The sequence below is a fragment of the Carcharhinus amblyrhynchos genome, chromosome 12, assembly GCF_965287045.1.
Source record: "Carcharhinus amblyrhynchos chromosome 12, sCarAmb.v2.hapA, whole genome shotgun sequence".
Taxonomy (NCBI): domain Eukaryota; kingdom Metazoa; phylum Chordata; class Chondrichthyes; order Carcharhiniformes; family Carcharhinidae; genus Carcharhinus; species Carcharhinus amblyrhynchos.
In genome coordinates, this window is record NC_137335.1 from 81,482,079 (window position 1) to 81,495,758 (window position 13,680).

At 50.8% G+C, this 13,680-nt stretch overlaps 1 protein-coding gene across 1 annotated transcript in view; it reads left to right on the plus strand.

Moving 5' to 3' along the window:
* The window catches only part of arfgef3 (ARFGEF family member 3), a 107,260-nt gene that overhangs the window by 40,818 nt on the left and 52,762 nt on the right, over positions 1-13,680 (plus strand). Inside the window, exons 7-11 of the mRNA XM_080200831.1 lie at positions 1,228-1,270; positions 3,552-3,636; positions 7,450-7,554; positions 9,904-10,228; positions 12,328-12,440. Coding sequence (XP_080056957.1) covers positions 1,228-1,270; positions 3,552-3,636; positions 7,450-7,554; positions 9,904-10,228; positions 12,328-12,440 — 671 coding nt within the window. The remainder of the gene's footprint in view (positions 1-1,227; positions 1,271-3,551; positions 3,637-7,449; positions 7,555-9,903; positions 10,229-12,327; positions 12,441-13,680) is intronic.

A 13,680-nucleotide genomic window follows, 5' to 3' on the forward strand; every position in this document is an offset into this window, starting at 1 on the left:
TTGCTGAGAAGATGTGGGGATGTAGAGAGATAGTGGTGAAATGTTAAACGCTCTCAGAATGGGCCCTTCACTGCTGGGGGAAAGAGGGGACAGATTTTCAGGTTGGAATTCACTGGTGGCTCTTTTGAAAGGAGCTGGAAGTGGGCTGAATGGCCTCCTGTGCTGTGCCATCTATGATTCTCCGGATTGGGTGTGTGCAAGTTTAATTGGCTCAGGATGGGGATGGCTTGGTTTGTTATCATAGAAATCTACAGCGCAGAAGGAGACCATTCGGCCCATCGAGTCTGCACCGTCAACAATCTCACCCAGGTCCTATCCCATAATCCCATATATTTACCCTCCTAACACTATTAGCATGGCCAATCAACCTAACCCACACATCTTCAGCGTGTGGGAGGAAATGGGCATACCCAGAGGAAACCCACGCAGACATGGGGAGAATGTGCAGTCTCTGCACAGAGAGTGACGAGGCGGGATCTTATTGAAACTTACAGGATACTGCAATGCTTGGATAGAGTGGACATGGAGAGGATGTTTCCACTAGTAAGAAAAACTAGAACCAGAGGGCACAACCTCAGGCTAAAGGGACGATCCTTTAAAACAGAGATGAGGAGGAATCTCTTCAGCCAGAGAGTGGAGCCCTTTGCCACAGAAGGCTGTGAGGGCCAGATCACTGTGTGTCTGTAAGGCAGAGATAGATGGGTTTAGTTAATAAAGGGATCGGGAGTTTTGGGGAAAAGGCAGGAGAATGGGGATGAGAAAAATATCAGCCATGATTGAATGGCGGAGCAGACCCGATGGGCTGAATGGCCTAATTCTGCTCCTATGTCTTCTGGTGGCTTGAGGCTGGAATTGAACCTGGGCCTCTGGCGCTGTGGGGCAGCGGTGCAAACCACTGTGTCACCGTGCCGTGTTCCATAATGCCCCACGATCCCAAATGAAATCCCTTTGAACACACGGATTGAGATCCTTGTCTGAGTTTCACTTACTAAGCAAGAGTTTGGGTTTCTTATGACTTTTCTTTAAAATTCCATTTGCTTCGATGGAAATGAAAACCGAGAGTGATGTTAAATGAGTTACTGACCATTTCACACAGATCCCCTTCTACCTCACTGAGTTTAAACATCTGCGTCCTGCCTCTGATGAGTGTCTGCGCCCACACGGATTCTGTACGGGGTGTTGTTGATCGCTGCTCAAACTAAACGTGTTCCTTCTTTCCCTCGACAGAGTGAAGATGGCCGCCCAGTGCAGGAAGATCATCACAACAAAGGTAACAAACCCATCAGCAAATAAAATGCCAGCACAGCTTGACTGGTCAGTGTCCTGGAACTTGATTGGTCAATGTCCTGAAACTTGATTGGTCAGTGTCCTGAAACTTGGTTGGTCAGTGTCCTGAAACTTGATTGGTCAGTGTCCTGGAACTTGATTGGTCAATATCCTGGAACTTGATTGGTCAGTGTCCTGGAACTTGGTTGGTCAATATCCTGGAACTTGATTGGTCAGTGTCCTGGAACTTGGTTGGTCAATATCCTGGAACTTGATTGGTCAGTGTCCTGGAACTTGATTGGTCAGTGTCCTGGAACTTGATTGGTCACTGTCCTGAAATTTGGTTGGTCAATGTCCTGAAACTTGATTGGTCAGTGTCCTGAAACTTGGTTGGTCAGTGTCCTGAAACTTGATTGGTCAGTGTCCTGGAACTTGATTGGTCAATATCCTGGAACTTGATTGGTCAGTGTCCTGGAACTTGGTTGGTCAATATCCTGGAACTTGATTGGTCAGTGTCCTGGAACTTGGTTGGTCAATATCCTGGAACTTGATTGGTCAGTGTCCTGAAACTTGATTGGTCAGTGTCCTGGAACTTGATTGGTCACTGTCCTGAAATTTGGTTGGTCAATGTCCTGAAACTTGATTGGTCAGTGTCCTGAAACTTGGTTGGTCAGTGTCCTGAAACTTGATTGGTCAGTGTCCTGGAACTTGGTTGGTCAATACCCTGTAACTTGATTGGTCAGTGTCCTGGAACTTGATTGGTCAATATCCTGGAACTTGATTGGTCAGTGTCCTGGAACTTGATTGGTCAATATCCTGGAACTTGATTGGTCAGTGTCCTGGAACTTGGTTGGTCAATATCCTGGAACTTGATTGGTCAGTGTCCTGGAACTTGATTGGTCAATATCCTGGAACTTGATTGGTCAGTGTCCTGGAACTTGGTTGGTCAATATCCTGGAACTTGATTGGTCAGTGTCCTGGAACTTGGTTGGTCAATATCCTGGAACTTGATTGGTCAGTGTCCTGGAACTTGATTGGTCAGTGTCCTGAAACTTGATTGGTCAGTATCCTGGAACTTGGTTGGTCAGTGTCCTGGAGCTTGATTGGTCAGTGTCCTGGAACTTGATTGGTCAGCGTCCTGGAACTTGGTTGGTCAGTGTCCTGGAACTTGGTTGGTCACTGTCCTGAAACTTGATTGGTCAGTGTCTTGGAACTTGGTTGATCAGTGTCCTGGAACTTGGTTGGTCAGTGTCCTGGAACTTGGTTGGTCAGTGTCCTGGAACTTGATTGGTTAGTGTCCTGGAACTTGATTGGTCACTGTCCTGGAACTTGATTGGTCAATATCCTGGAACTTGATTGGTCAGTGCCCTGGAACTTGATTGGTCACTGTCCTGGAACTTGATTGGTCAATATCCTGGAACTTGGTTGGTCACTGTCCTGAAACTTGATTGGTCACTGTCCTGGAACTTGATTGGTCACTGTCCTGGAACTTGATTGGTCAGTGTCCTGGAACTTACTGCCTTTGAGGATGTTGGAATTAGAAAGTCAGAGATTTGAAAGGAAATTGGCTGAATACTCGAGGGAAATGAACTTGCAGAGCTGCTGGAATAGAACAGAGAGCAAGACGGGCCGATTGGCCTCCTGTGCCATAATGATTCTATGATTCCCACCCCACTGCGGCGGCTTCACCCTTTCCCACTATCCCGGCAAATATTTTCTTCTCCGGTATTCATCCAATTTCAGAGCCGTAGAATTCCCACAGTGGAGAAGGAGGCCATTCAGCCCATCGAGTCCGCATCAACTCCCTGACAGAGCATCTCACCCAGGATCTCTCCCCCACCCGTTCCCCATAACCGCACACATTTAGCATGGCTAATCCACCGGCCTTGCATGTCTTTGGAGTGTGGGAGGAAACCGCAGCACCCAGAGTAAACCGGAGAATGTGCAAACTCCGCACAGACGGTGACCCGAGGCAGGAATTGAACCCGGGTCCCTGGCGCTGTGAGGCAGCAGTGCTAACCACTGTACCACCGTGAGATGTGATTGCCCTGTTGGGTGCCCACCATGGGGTCTTACTGACATCGCCATGACGACAGTGCTCCTCCTTACACGGTGCTCTTTTATTGACCGGTATTTCCCCGTGGGTTAGGTTTCAGATGCGTCGCTGCCTTGTTGCTCTTGATGAGGTTTCCCACATTCCACACTTTCCTGCCAGCTCCCCGATGCTTTATTCAGTGAAGTGTTTGACTGGTTTTGACCCTCTTGTCTTGCTTTCCTTTGGCCAGGCCCTTTGGTTTCTGTCGAGTCTCTGTGTGAGGATGTGGTGTCCGTGCTTGCTGTACTCTACGAGAAGCTGCAGAGAGTTGTGAAGTAAGTGGACTCTAACGGGGTATCACTGTTTAATGGGTTTTCCCAAGGAGTTTGCAAACCTCTCTAGCTCAGACCCGTGACCACCCGTGCACTGATAGACCTGCGGCTTTGGCTAAAACAACTCAAGGTGGCTTTGGTTTTTATATTCCTTCACAGGATGTGGGTGTCACTGGCTGGGCCCATCACTAATTCCCCTTCAGGGGGCAGTTTGAGAGTCACATGTAGGCCAGACCGGGTAAGATTTCCTTCCCTAAAAGGGATTAGTGAACTTTTATGACAATGATTTCATGGTTATCTTTAATTCCAGAGTTTTTAATTGAATTCAGATTTTGCTGTGGTGGGATTTGAACCCAGGTCCCAGGGCAGTGCCCTGGGATTACTAGCTCAGTGACAATACCACTGCGCCACTGATGATATAGGAACGATACCCGACCCACCTGGATCATGGGATTGTGGAGAGGATGGGTGGACACTGTGGCTATTTCTCTGATGACATTGGCAGGGGGAGGGACTAGCTGAGTTGCCCTTTCAGACAGCCAGCATGGACACAATGGGCCAAATGGCCTCCTTCTGTGCTGTAACCATTCTTGGTTTCTATCACTTAACCAGGTTCTGCCCGCACCCACAACTGACTGCTTTGGGATTCATAGATGTCACAGTTGACTAACCCAACAAGTTAACCTGGTAAATAATACAACATCCCCTCAGTCATTTGAGGGAGAGACTTCCAGCTACACTCTGAGAGAAAACCATTCTCCTTGTCTCTGTCTTAAATGAGCGACCCCTTATTTTTAAACAGCGACGCCTAGTTCCGGATTCTCCCACAAGAGGGAACGGTTCCCCCCAGCGGAAAGGTCCATATTTAAAGTGGACATTCACCACAAAGCATTAACCATGTCCTTGTGGTGTAGGTACACCCTCAGTACTGTTAGGGAATGCCAGGATTTTGACCTAGCGACAGTGAAGGGATGGCGATGTGTTCCCAGGTGAGTGACTTGGAGGGGAAGCTGGTGGAGTTCCCAGGCCTCTGCTGCCCCTCGTCCCTCCAGATGGCTTTGGAAGGTGATGTCCAAGGACCCTTGGTGAGTTGCTGCAGAGCACCTTGTAGATGGTGTTCACGGCTGCATGGGTGATGCAGGGAGTGAATGTTGATGGAAAGGGTGCCAATCAAACAGGCTGCTTTGTCCTGGATGGTGTCGAGCTTCTTGCGTGTTGTTGGAGCTGCACTCATCCAGACAAGTGGGGAGTTTTCCATCACACCCCTGAGCTGTAGATGGTGGGCAGGCTTCGGGGAATCAAGAGGTGAGCTACGCACTGCGAAATTCCCAACCTCTAACCTGCTCTTGCAGCAAGAAGTCTCACAGCACCAGGTTAAAGTCCAACAAGTTTATTTGATAGTAAACCCACTAGTAAACTTACTAGTAGCACTAGCAGTAACCCACTACTATCAAATAAACTGGTTGGACTTTTACCTGGTGTTGTGAGACTCCTCACTGTGTTTACCCCAGTCCAACACCGGCATCTCCACATCTGCTCTTATAGACACAGTATTTATATAGCTGGTCCAGTTCAGTTTCTGCTCGATGATAACCCACAGGGAGCTGGGAGATTCAGCAATAATAATTCCATTGAATCTCAAGGGGAGATAATTAGATTCTTTCTTCTTGGAGATGATCATTGCCTGGCATTTATATACTCCCAACCGTTACTATCCATTTATCGGTACAAACCTGAACCTTGTCCAGGTCTTGCTGCAGTTTGCAGAAACTATTGGTACCTGAGGAATTGTGAATAGTGCTAAACATAAGACCACAAAATATAGGAGCAGATTTAGGCCATTCGGCCCCCATCGTGTCCGCTCTGTCATTCAGTCATGGCTGACATGATTCTCATTCCCATTCTCCTGCCCTTTCCCCGTAACCCTTGATCTCCTTATTGATCAAGAACCTATCTATCTCAATCTCTCGATCTTAAAGACACTCAATGATCCAGCCTCCACAGCCCTCTGTGGCAATGAGTTCCACAGATTCACCGCCCTCTGAAGCACTATGCAATCACCAGCGAACATCCCTGACCTTATGATGGTGGGAAAGTCATTGACGAAGATGGTTGGGTCTAGGACACTACCCTGAGGGACTCCTGCAGTGACGTCCTGAGATTGAGATGATTAATCTCCAAGCACCACAACCATCTATTTGGTGGCAGGTATCTCTGCAGCCAGGGAGTTTTCTCTGGATTCACATTGAGTGCAGTTAGTTGGGGCTGTTTGTTGCCACACTCAGTCACTGCTTTCGAAGTGAAGGGTAATCACTCTCACCTTCCCTCTGCAATATAATTGTTTTGTGCTTGTCCGGACTGAGACTAATCAGGCCAGGAGCTGAGTGACCCTGGCGGAACCCAACCTGAGCATCACTGAGCAGGTTGTTGCTGAGTAAGTGTTGCTTGATAACACTGGTGTCTCTTCCATCACTTTCTGCTGTATTCTGAGTAAAGGTGGTTATGCACCAGTTTACATTTTGTCCAGTTGCTCTGATTGCAGAGACACACATCACGAGAAATGTATTGTAACTCACTTGATTCCCATTGTCTAATTAAACTGTTATAATCCGCTCAGAATTGGGTGGAACTGCAGTCTTTACGAAGCACTGATGCAGTTTGTATATAAGTGGCATCACATTGCAGTCCTGTTCAGTTTACAGTAAGAAGTCTCACCACACCAGGTTAAAGTCCAACAGGGTTATTTGGAATCACGAGCTTTCGGAGCGCTGCGCCTTCATCAGGAGGTTAGTTCACAGACACGGCACCTTGTAATTGAGTCTGTGTCTATATGTATAGGGCGTTGGTGAGGCCGCAGCTGGAGTACTGTGTGCAGTTTTGGGCGCCGTACTTACGCAAGGATATTTTGGCCTTGGAGGGAGTGCAGAGTAGGTTTACTAGGCTGATGCCGGAGTTGAGGGGGTTGAGCTATGAGGAGAGGCTGAATAAACTAGGCTTGTACTCGTTAGAGTTTAGAAGAATGAGGGGAGATCTCATTGAGACATATAAGATGATGAATGGGATGGATAGGATAGAGGTGGAGAGACTCTTCCCGCTCAGAAAGGATAGTAGGACTAGGGGGCACAGCCTCAAGATAAAGGGGGGGCGGTTTAGAACGGAGTTGAGGAGGAACTTCTTCACTCAAAGGGTGGTGAATCTCTGGAATTCTCTGCCCGTTGAAGTGGTGGAGGCTACCTCACTAAATACTTTTAAGACGCGGGTTGATGGGTTTTTGATAAGAGAGGGGATTAAGGGTTATGGGGAGAGGGCGGGAAAGTGGAACTGAGCCACGACAGATCAGCCATGATCTCATTGAATGGTGGGGCAGGCTCGAAGGGCTAGATGGCCTACTCCTGCTCCTATTTCTTATGTTCTTATATGCCGTGTTTGTGAACCCATCTCTCCACTCACCTGATGAAGGGACAGCGCTCCGAAAGCTCGTGATTCCAAATAACCCTATTGGACTTTCACCTGGCGTTGTGAGACTTCTTACTGTGCCCCGCCCCAGTCCAACGCCGGCATCTCCACATCTTGTTCCGTTTAATCGGAATCGACTGTGACGTCGCAGTTGCCGCGTGTAGTTGTCCCAACCCATGGGGCGGAACACTCACAGTGAGCACTGGGGACTCAATTTACTGCTGCACATCGATCATTTCCCTTTGACCCAATGATTGGTTGCTCTTCTGTGAACTCGTTCCTACTTTGTCCGGGGGATTAATGTGACTTTCTGGTCAGGTTTGTGCAGGCTCTGATCTAACTCTGAAATCTTGCTTTCAGTAACAACCAGCAGCTCCAGCTCCTGTATCTCGAGTGCATCCTCTCCATGCTGAATAGCTCCTCTCCCATCATGCATCGCCATAAAGGTTTCACAGACCTCCTGTGGTGAGTGATGTTATTGGTCTGTTAAGTTTACTTATAAGTGTCACAAGTAGTAGTAATTAACAATACAATGAAGTTACTGTGAAAATACCCTGGTCATCACACTCTGGCCTCTGTTTGGTACACCGAGGGAGAATTTAGCACGGCCAATCCACCTAACCAGCGCGCCTTCTGGGGAGGAAACCAGAGCCCCTTTGGAGTGCCAGAGGAACTGACACGCCTGGTTAAGCATAAAGCAAAAGGCTTTCCGATTGGCCCATTAATTTGGCCCTTAATCTGGGAGTTCATATTCTAACCGGCCCACCTCAGTTGCCTGATCTAAAGTCGTTACAGGAGTTCAGAATTCTTTCACCAACAATCTTCTCCTCTCAGTCTGATATTGAATTCTGGAATTTTCCATTGAGAGAACGCGCCGGACTCGCTTCCAGGACACCGACTCTCATCCCACTTCCCACATCCCATTTTTGAGCCACTCTCTCTGAGTCCTTCAGAGACCCTTTCTCTGTCACATCACGGTTTCCAGGCAACTGTTTAAAAAAGAGTGGATTTTGTAGCTCAGAATCTATTAACCGGTGCCCCAGAAAGCTTTGAGATTTCCAATCAGCATTCATCGTATTGAAGGATGGAGCAGGCTCGACGGGCTGAGTGGCCTCCTCCTGTTCCTAATCTGCTTCTGGAACCTCATTCTCCATTGAACTGTCCACCTGCTGAACTGATACCAAGCACTGTTCCCCACTGAGGTCTCTGACCTACACAGTCACTCGGTGATATAGATCACCTTCATTTTAAAACTCTTGTTTTTAATTCCCACCCCCTCACCGCCCCCAGGGCCTTTGCCCCTCATTCTCCAGGCTTCGCTTCCCTCCTGTAAAACTCTCCTTGAAATCCTTGGTTATCTGCTGTGATTCCTCTGGAAAGGCTCAACGTGCTAAAGGCAAAGTCGCCACAGCCCCAGGTGACCGTAGGATCCCCTCTCCCCTTTGAGGGGGGAGGGCTAACTGGTGGTGGTCTAATTTGTGAATCACCACATCTCAGTCGGGGGCATGGTGGGGCCTTCGTGAATAACGTCAGCCAGTGCGGGAATCGAACCCACACTCTTGGTGTCGCTCTGCGTCATAGAGTCCCTACAGTGCAGGAGGACACTGTTTGGCGCACCGAGTCTGCATCAACAATAATCCCCCCCCACCCCCCCCCAAGGCCCTATCCCCGTAACCCCACATATTTACCCTGCTAATCCCCCGACACTAAGGCACAATGAAGCATAGCCAATCAACCTAACCTGCTAGTTAGGCACTGTGGGAGGAAACCAGAGCACTCGGAGGAAACCCACGCAGACACGGGGAGAATGTACAGACAGGCACCCAAGGCCAGAATTGAACGTGGGCCCCTGGCACTGTGAGGCAGCAGTGCTACCCACTGTGCCACCCACGAACCACTGGCCCAGCCAACTCAGCTAACCCACCCCAATGATATTTTGTTTCTAATTGCCTCTGCAAAGCTCCTTGAGGCTTTTTCATAGAATCATAAAATGTATGGCACGGAGACAGGCCCTTCGACCCACGCCAACCATCTCAGCTAACCCCGTTTGTCTGCATTTGGCCCATATTGTATAAGACGATGAAGGGGATGGATAGGGTAGGGGTAGAGAGATTCTTCCCACTCAGAAAGGACAGTAGGACTAGAGGGCACAGCCTCAAGATAAGAGGGGGGCGGTTTAGAACGGAGTTGAGGAGGAACTTCTTCACTCAAAGGGTGGTGAATCTCTGGAATTCTCTGCCCGTTGAAGTGGTGGAGGCTGCCTCGCTAAATATATTTAAGTCACGGGTAGATAGGTTTTTGACAGACAAGGGAATTAAGGGTTATGGGGAGAAAGCGGGAAAGTGGAACTGATCCACTTCAGATCAGCCATGATCTTATTGAATGGCGGGGCAGGCTCGAAGGGCTCGATGGCCTACTCCTGCTCCTATTTCTTATGTTCTTACGTCCCTCTAAACCTTCCCTAGCAATGTTTCTGTCCAAATGCCTTTTAAATATTGTCAAAGTCCCTGCCCCAGCCACTTCCTCCGGCAGCTCGTTCCTCTGCGTAGAAGAAAAAAGTTGCACCTCCGGTTCCCATCAATCCTTTCTGTGCGATAGGTGCTAACTGAACGCAAGTTGTTGTTGTTAGCCGGGTCCCAGTTTCTCCCTGACCCTTCAGGGGGGGTCACCCACAACCCCCGCCTCTTTGACGGGCGTGGAAGGTGGCCCAGTGCCAGTGGTAATGTTCCTGAGCGGCGCGGCGCTTGGAGGTGTGTTATGGAGGGTCGTTGGCGCTCACTCCGCTCCCCTGATCCACTGTTCTTGTTGCCACAGGAAGCAGCTGTGCCCGGCTCTCATCGTCATCCTGGGCAACCCCGTCCACGACAAGACCATCTCCTCGGGCCACGTGGCGTTCTTGACGGAGAGCGAGGCCGCCCTGTCGGGGGTCTCCGATCATGGCCGCGGATCCGGGTGCTCCTCCACGGCGCCGGCGCTCATTGGGCCGGTGGCACGCACCATTTATTACATCGCGGCGGAGCTGGTGCGGCTGGTCGGCTGTCTGGAGTCGCTGCGGCCAGTCCTGCAGTCCCTGTACCATCGCCTCCTGTTGTACCCACCCCCCCAGCACCGGGTGGAGGCTATCAAGATCATGAAAGAGGTACGGTAATGTCCTCACGTTGACGCACAGAGAGCCGCTGCCCTTTGCCCTGTCTGCACCTGGATTTGTAGGGGGGGGGGGGTGTGACAGAGGGTGTGACAGGGAGGGCTACAGGGAGTGAGACTGGGAGTGTGACAGAGTGTGTGATGGGGCGAACAATAGGGAGGGTGGTGGAGGGTGACAGGGAAGGTGACAGGGAGGGTGACAGGGAGGGTGACGGGGAGGGTGACGGGGAGGGTCACAGGGAGGGTCACAGGGAGGGTGACGGGGAGGGTGACGGGGGAAGGTGACAGGAAGTCTGGTGGAGGAGTAAGAGGGAACGGGAGGGCTGTATGAAAATTTTGTGCCTTAGATTAAAATTTAATTTCATGTTTTCTTCATAAAACCAATCTTTGGTCTGTAAACTGGTGCCCAGTAAATGAAAAAGGCAGAATGATCCAGCCTCAGTAAAGCCGAAACGGCCCCCACGCGCTAACACGTTGCTCATCTCTCTCTCTGTATCACCACCTTTATCTGCCCCCAACACGATCCAGTGATCACTGTCACTCAAAGCTCACTCCTGCATTCACATTCACTTCTTTAAATACCTGGGACAGAGCAGACTGGCACTGCAGTGCAGCACTGGGACAGAGCAGACTGACACTCCAGTGCAGCACTGGGACAGAGCAGACTGACGCTCCAGTGCAGCACTGGGACAGAGCAGACTGACACTCCAGTGCAGCACTGGGACAGAGCAGACTGACACTCCAGTGCAGCAGTGGGACAGAGCAGACTGACACTCCAGTGCAGCACTGGGACAGAGCAGACTGACACTCCAGTGCAGCACTGGGACAGAGCAGACTGACACTCCAGTGCAGCACTGGGACAGAGCAGACTGACACTCCAGTGCAGCACTGGGACAGAGCAGACTGACACTCCAGTGCAGCACTGGGACAGAGCAGACTGACGCTCCAGTGCAGCAGTGGGACAGAGCAGACTGATGCTCCAGTGCAGCACTGGGACAGAGCAGACTGACACTCCAGTGCAGCAGTGGGACAGAGCAGACTGACGCTCCAGTGCAGCACTGGGACAGAGCAGACTGGCACTCCAGTGCAGCACTGGGACAGAGCAGACTGACGCTCCAGTGCAGCACTGGGACAGAGCAGACTGACACTGCAGTGCAGCACTGGGACAGAGCAGACTGACACTGCAGTGCAGCACTGGGACAGAGCAGACTGACGCTCCAGTGCAGCACTGGGACAGAGCAGACTGACACTCCAGTGCAGCAGTGGGACAGAGCAGACTGATGCTCCAGTGCAGCACTGGGACAGAGCAGACTGATGCTCCAGTGCAGCACTGGGACAGAGCAGACTGATGCTCCAGTGCAGCACTGGGACAGAGCAGACTGATGCTCCAGTGCAGCACTGGGACAGAGCAGACTGACGCTCCAGTGCAGCACTGGGACAGAGCAGACTGACACTGCAGTGCAGCACTGGGACAGAGCAGACTGACACTGCAGTGCAGCACTGGGACAGAGCAGACTGACGCTCCAGTGCAGCACTGGGACAGAGCAGACTGACACTCCAGTGCAGCAGTGGGACAGAGCAGACTGATGCTCCAGTGCAGCACTGGGACAGAGCAGACTGATGCTCCAGTGCAGCACTGGGACAGAGCAGACTGATGCTCCAGTGCAGCACTGGGACAGAGCAGACTGATGCTCCAGTGCAGCACTGGGACAGAGCAGACGGGCACTCCAGTGCAGCACTGGGACAGAGCAGACTGGCACTCCAGTGCAGCACTGGGACAGAGCAGGCTGACACTCCAGTATAATGCTGGAGTGGGGCAGGATGCCAGGGAGAATTCTACGACTGTTCTTCGGAATAGTGACCACGGGACAGACCTCGGGTTTGACAGCTCACCTGGAACACAGCACCGCTGACAGTGCAGCACTCCCTCTGCGCAGGCACTGGTGTGGGGGGGAAGTCTGAGCTCCATTTTATGCTTAAAATTTCTGGAACGGGGGCTTGAACCCACTGACGCAGAGGTGAGACTGGGTAAGAAGTGAGTTGGGACTGTGCCTTTAACCGCACTAACACTCCCCCCTGAACCTGTCTGCACAGATCCTCAGCAGCCCCCAGCGCCTGTACGACCTGGCGGGACCCACCGTCTACGAAGGAGAGACCAAGAGGAGGTCCAGTCAGAAAAGGAAATCTCACCTGGATCTTCACAAGATGTAAGTCCTGTCCTCAGTGTACCTGCCGTGTGTGCTATCACCGACACTCTCCCCTCCTGTCTGTTAACTCCGTCCACTTCGGACCTCTGAGCTTTTCCGCACTAAACTCGATCAATCTCAGTTTCCAAAGTGTCAGTTAGCACCACCCCCCCCCTCCCCCCCAGCGACCCAGGTTACTGTGCCCGAGACAGGAGTTCAAATCCCACCTTGACAGCTAGCAGAATTCAATTTTATTTTTCTATATTATTTTCATGGGATATGGGCATCACTGGCTGGGTCAGCATCTATTGCCCATCTCTAATTGCCCTGTGGCACAGTGGTTAGCAGCGCTGCCTCGCAGCGCCGGGGTCCAGGGTTCAATTCCCGACTCGGGTCACGATCTGTGCGGAATCTGCACATTCTCCCCGTGTCTGCGTGGGTTCCCTCCGGGTGCTCCAGTTCCCTCCCACCGGCTGAAAGACGTGCTGATTAGGTGCTAAGTTCTCCCTCAGTGTACCCGAACAGGCGCCGGAGTGTGGCGACCAGGGGATTCTCACACTAACTTCATTGCAGTGTTAATGTAAGCCTACTTGCGAAACTAATAAATAAGCTTTGAAATTTTGAACTGAGTGGCTTGATTGGCCATTTTAGAGGGCAGTTAAGAGTTAATCACATTGCTGTGGCTCTGGAGTCACATGTAGGCCAGACCGGATGAGGACAGCAGATTTCCCTAAGGGGACATGAGTGAACCAGATGGGTTTTTATGACAGTCACTTATGGTTGTCATGGTCCCAGGTCGTACCTCCCACTGTGTAAAACTGTTACTTCACAAATCCTACCCCCTCCCCAACCCCGTATCACTCACTCAAAACCTTAAATTTGTGCCTCTCATCCAGATTTCTTTGTTCTTTAATCCTTCTTTCTGAAGCCACAGATTGGATGAGTAATTTTTGTCTCACAGTTTGAGTTTTATTCTGATGATCCCCACGTTTCCCCCCACACCAAATATTCCCCCTTCGAATAAACAAGGAGGAGGATGTGGGAATTTTCAGGACGGTGGGGGAATTTGCCTGGAAAGTACAAAGAAAATTACAGCACAGGAACAGGCCCTTCGGCCCTCCAAGCCTGCACCGACCGTGCTGTCCGACTTAACTCAAACCCCCTCCCCTTCCGGGGACCATATCCCTCTATTCCCATCCTATTCAAGATGCCCCTTAAAAATCACTACCGTATCCGCTTCCACTACCTCCCCCGGCAACGA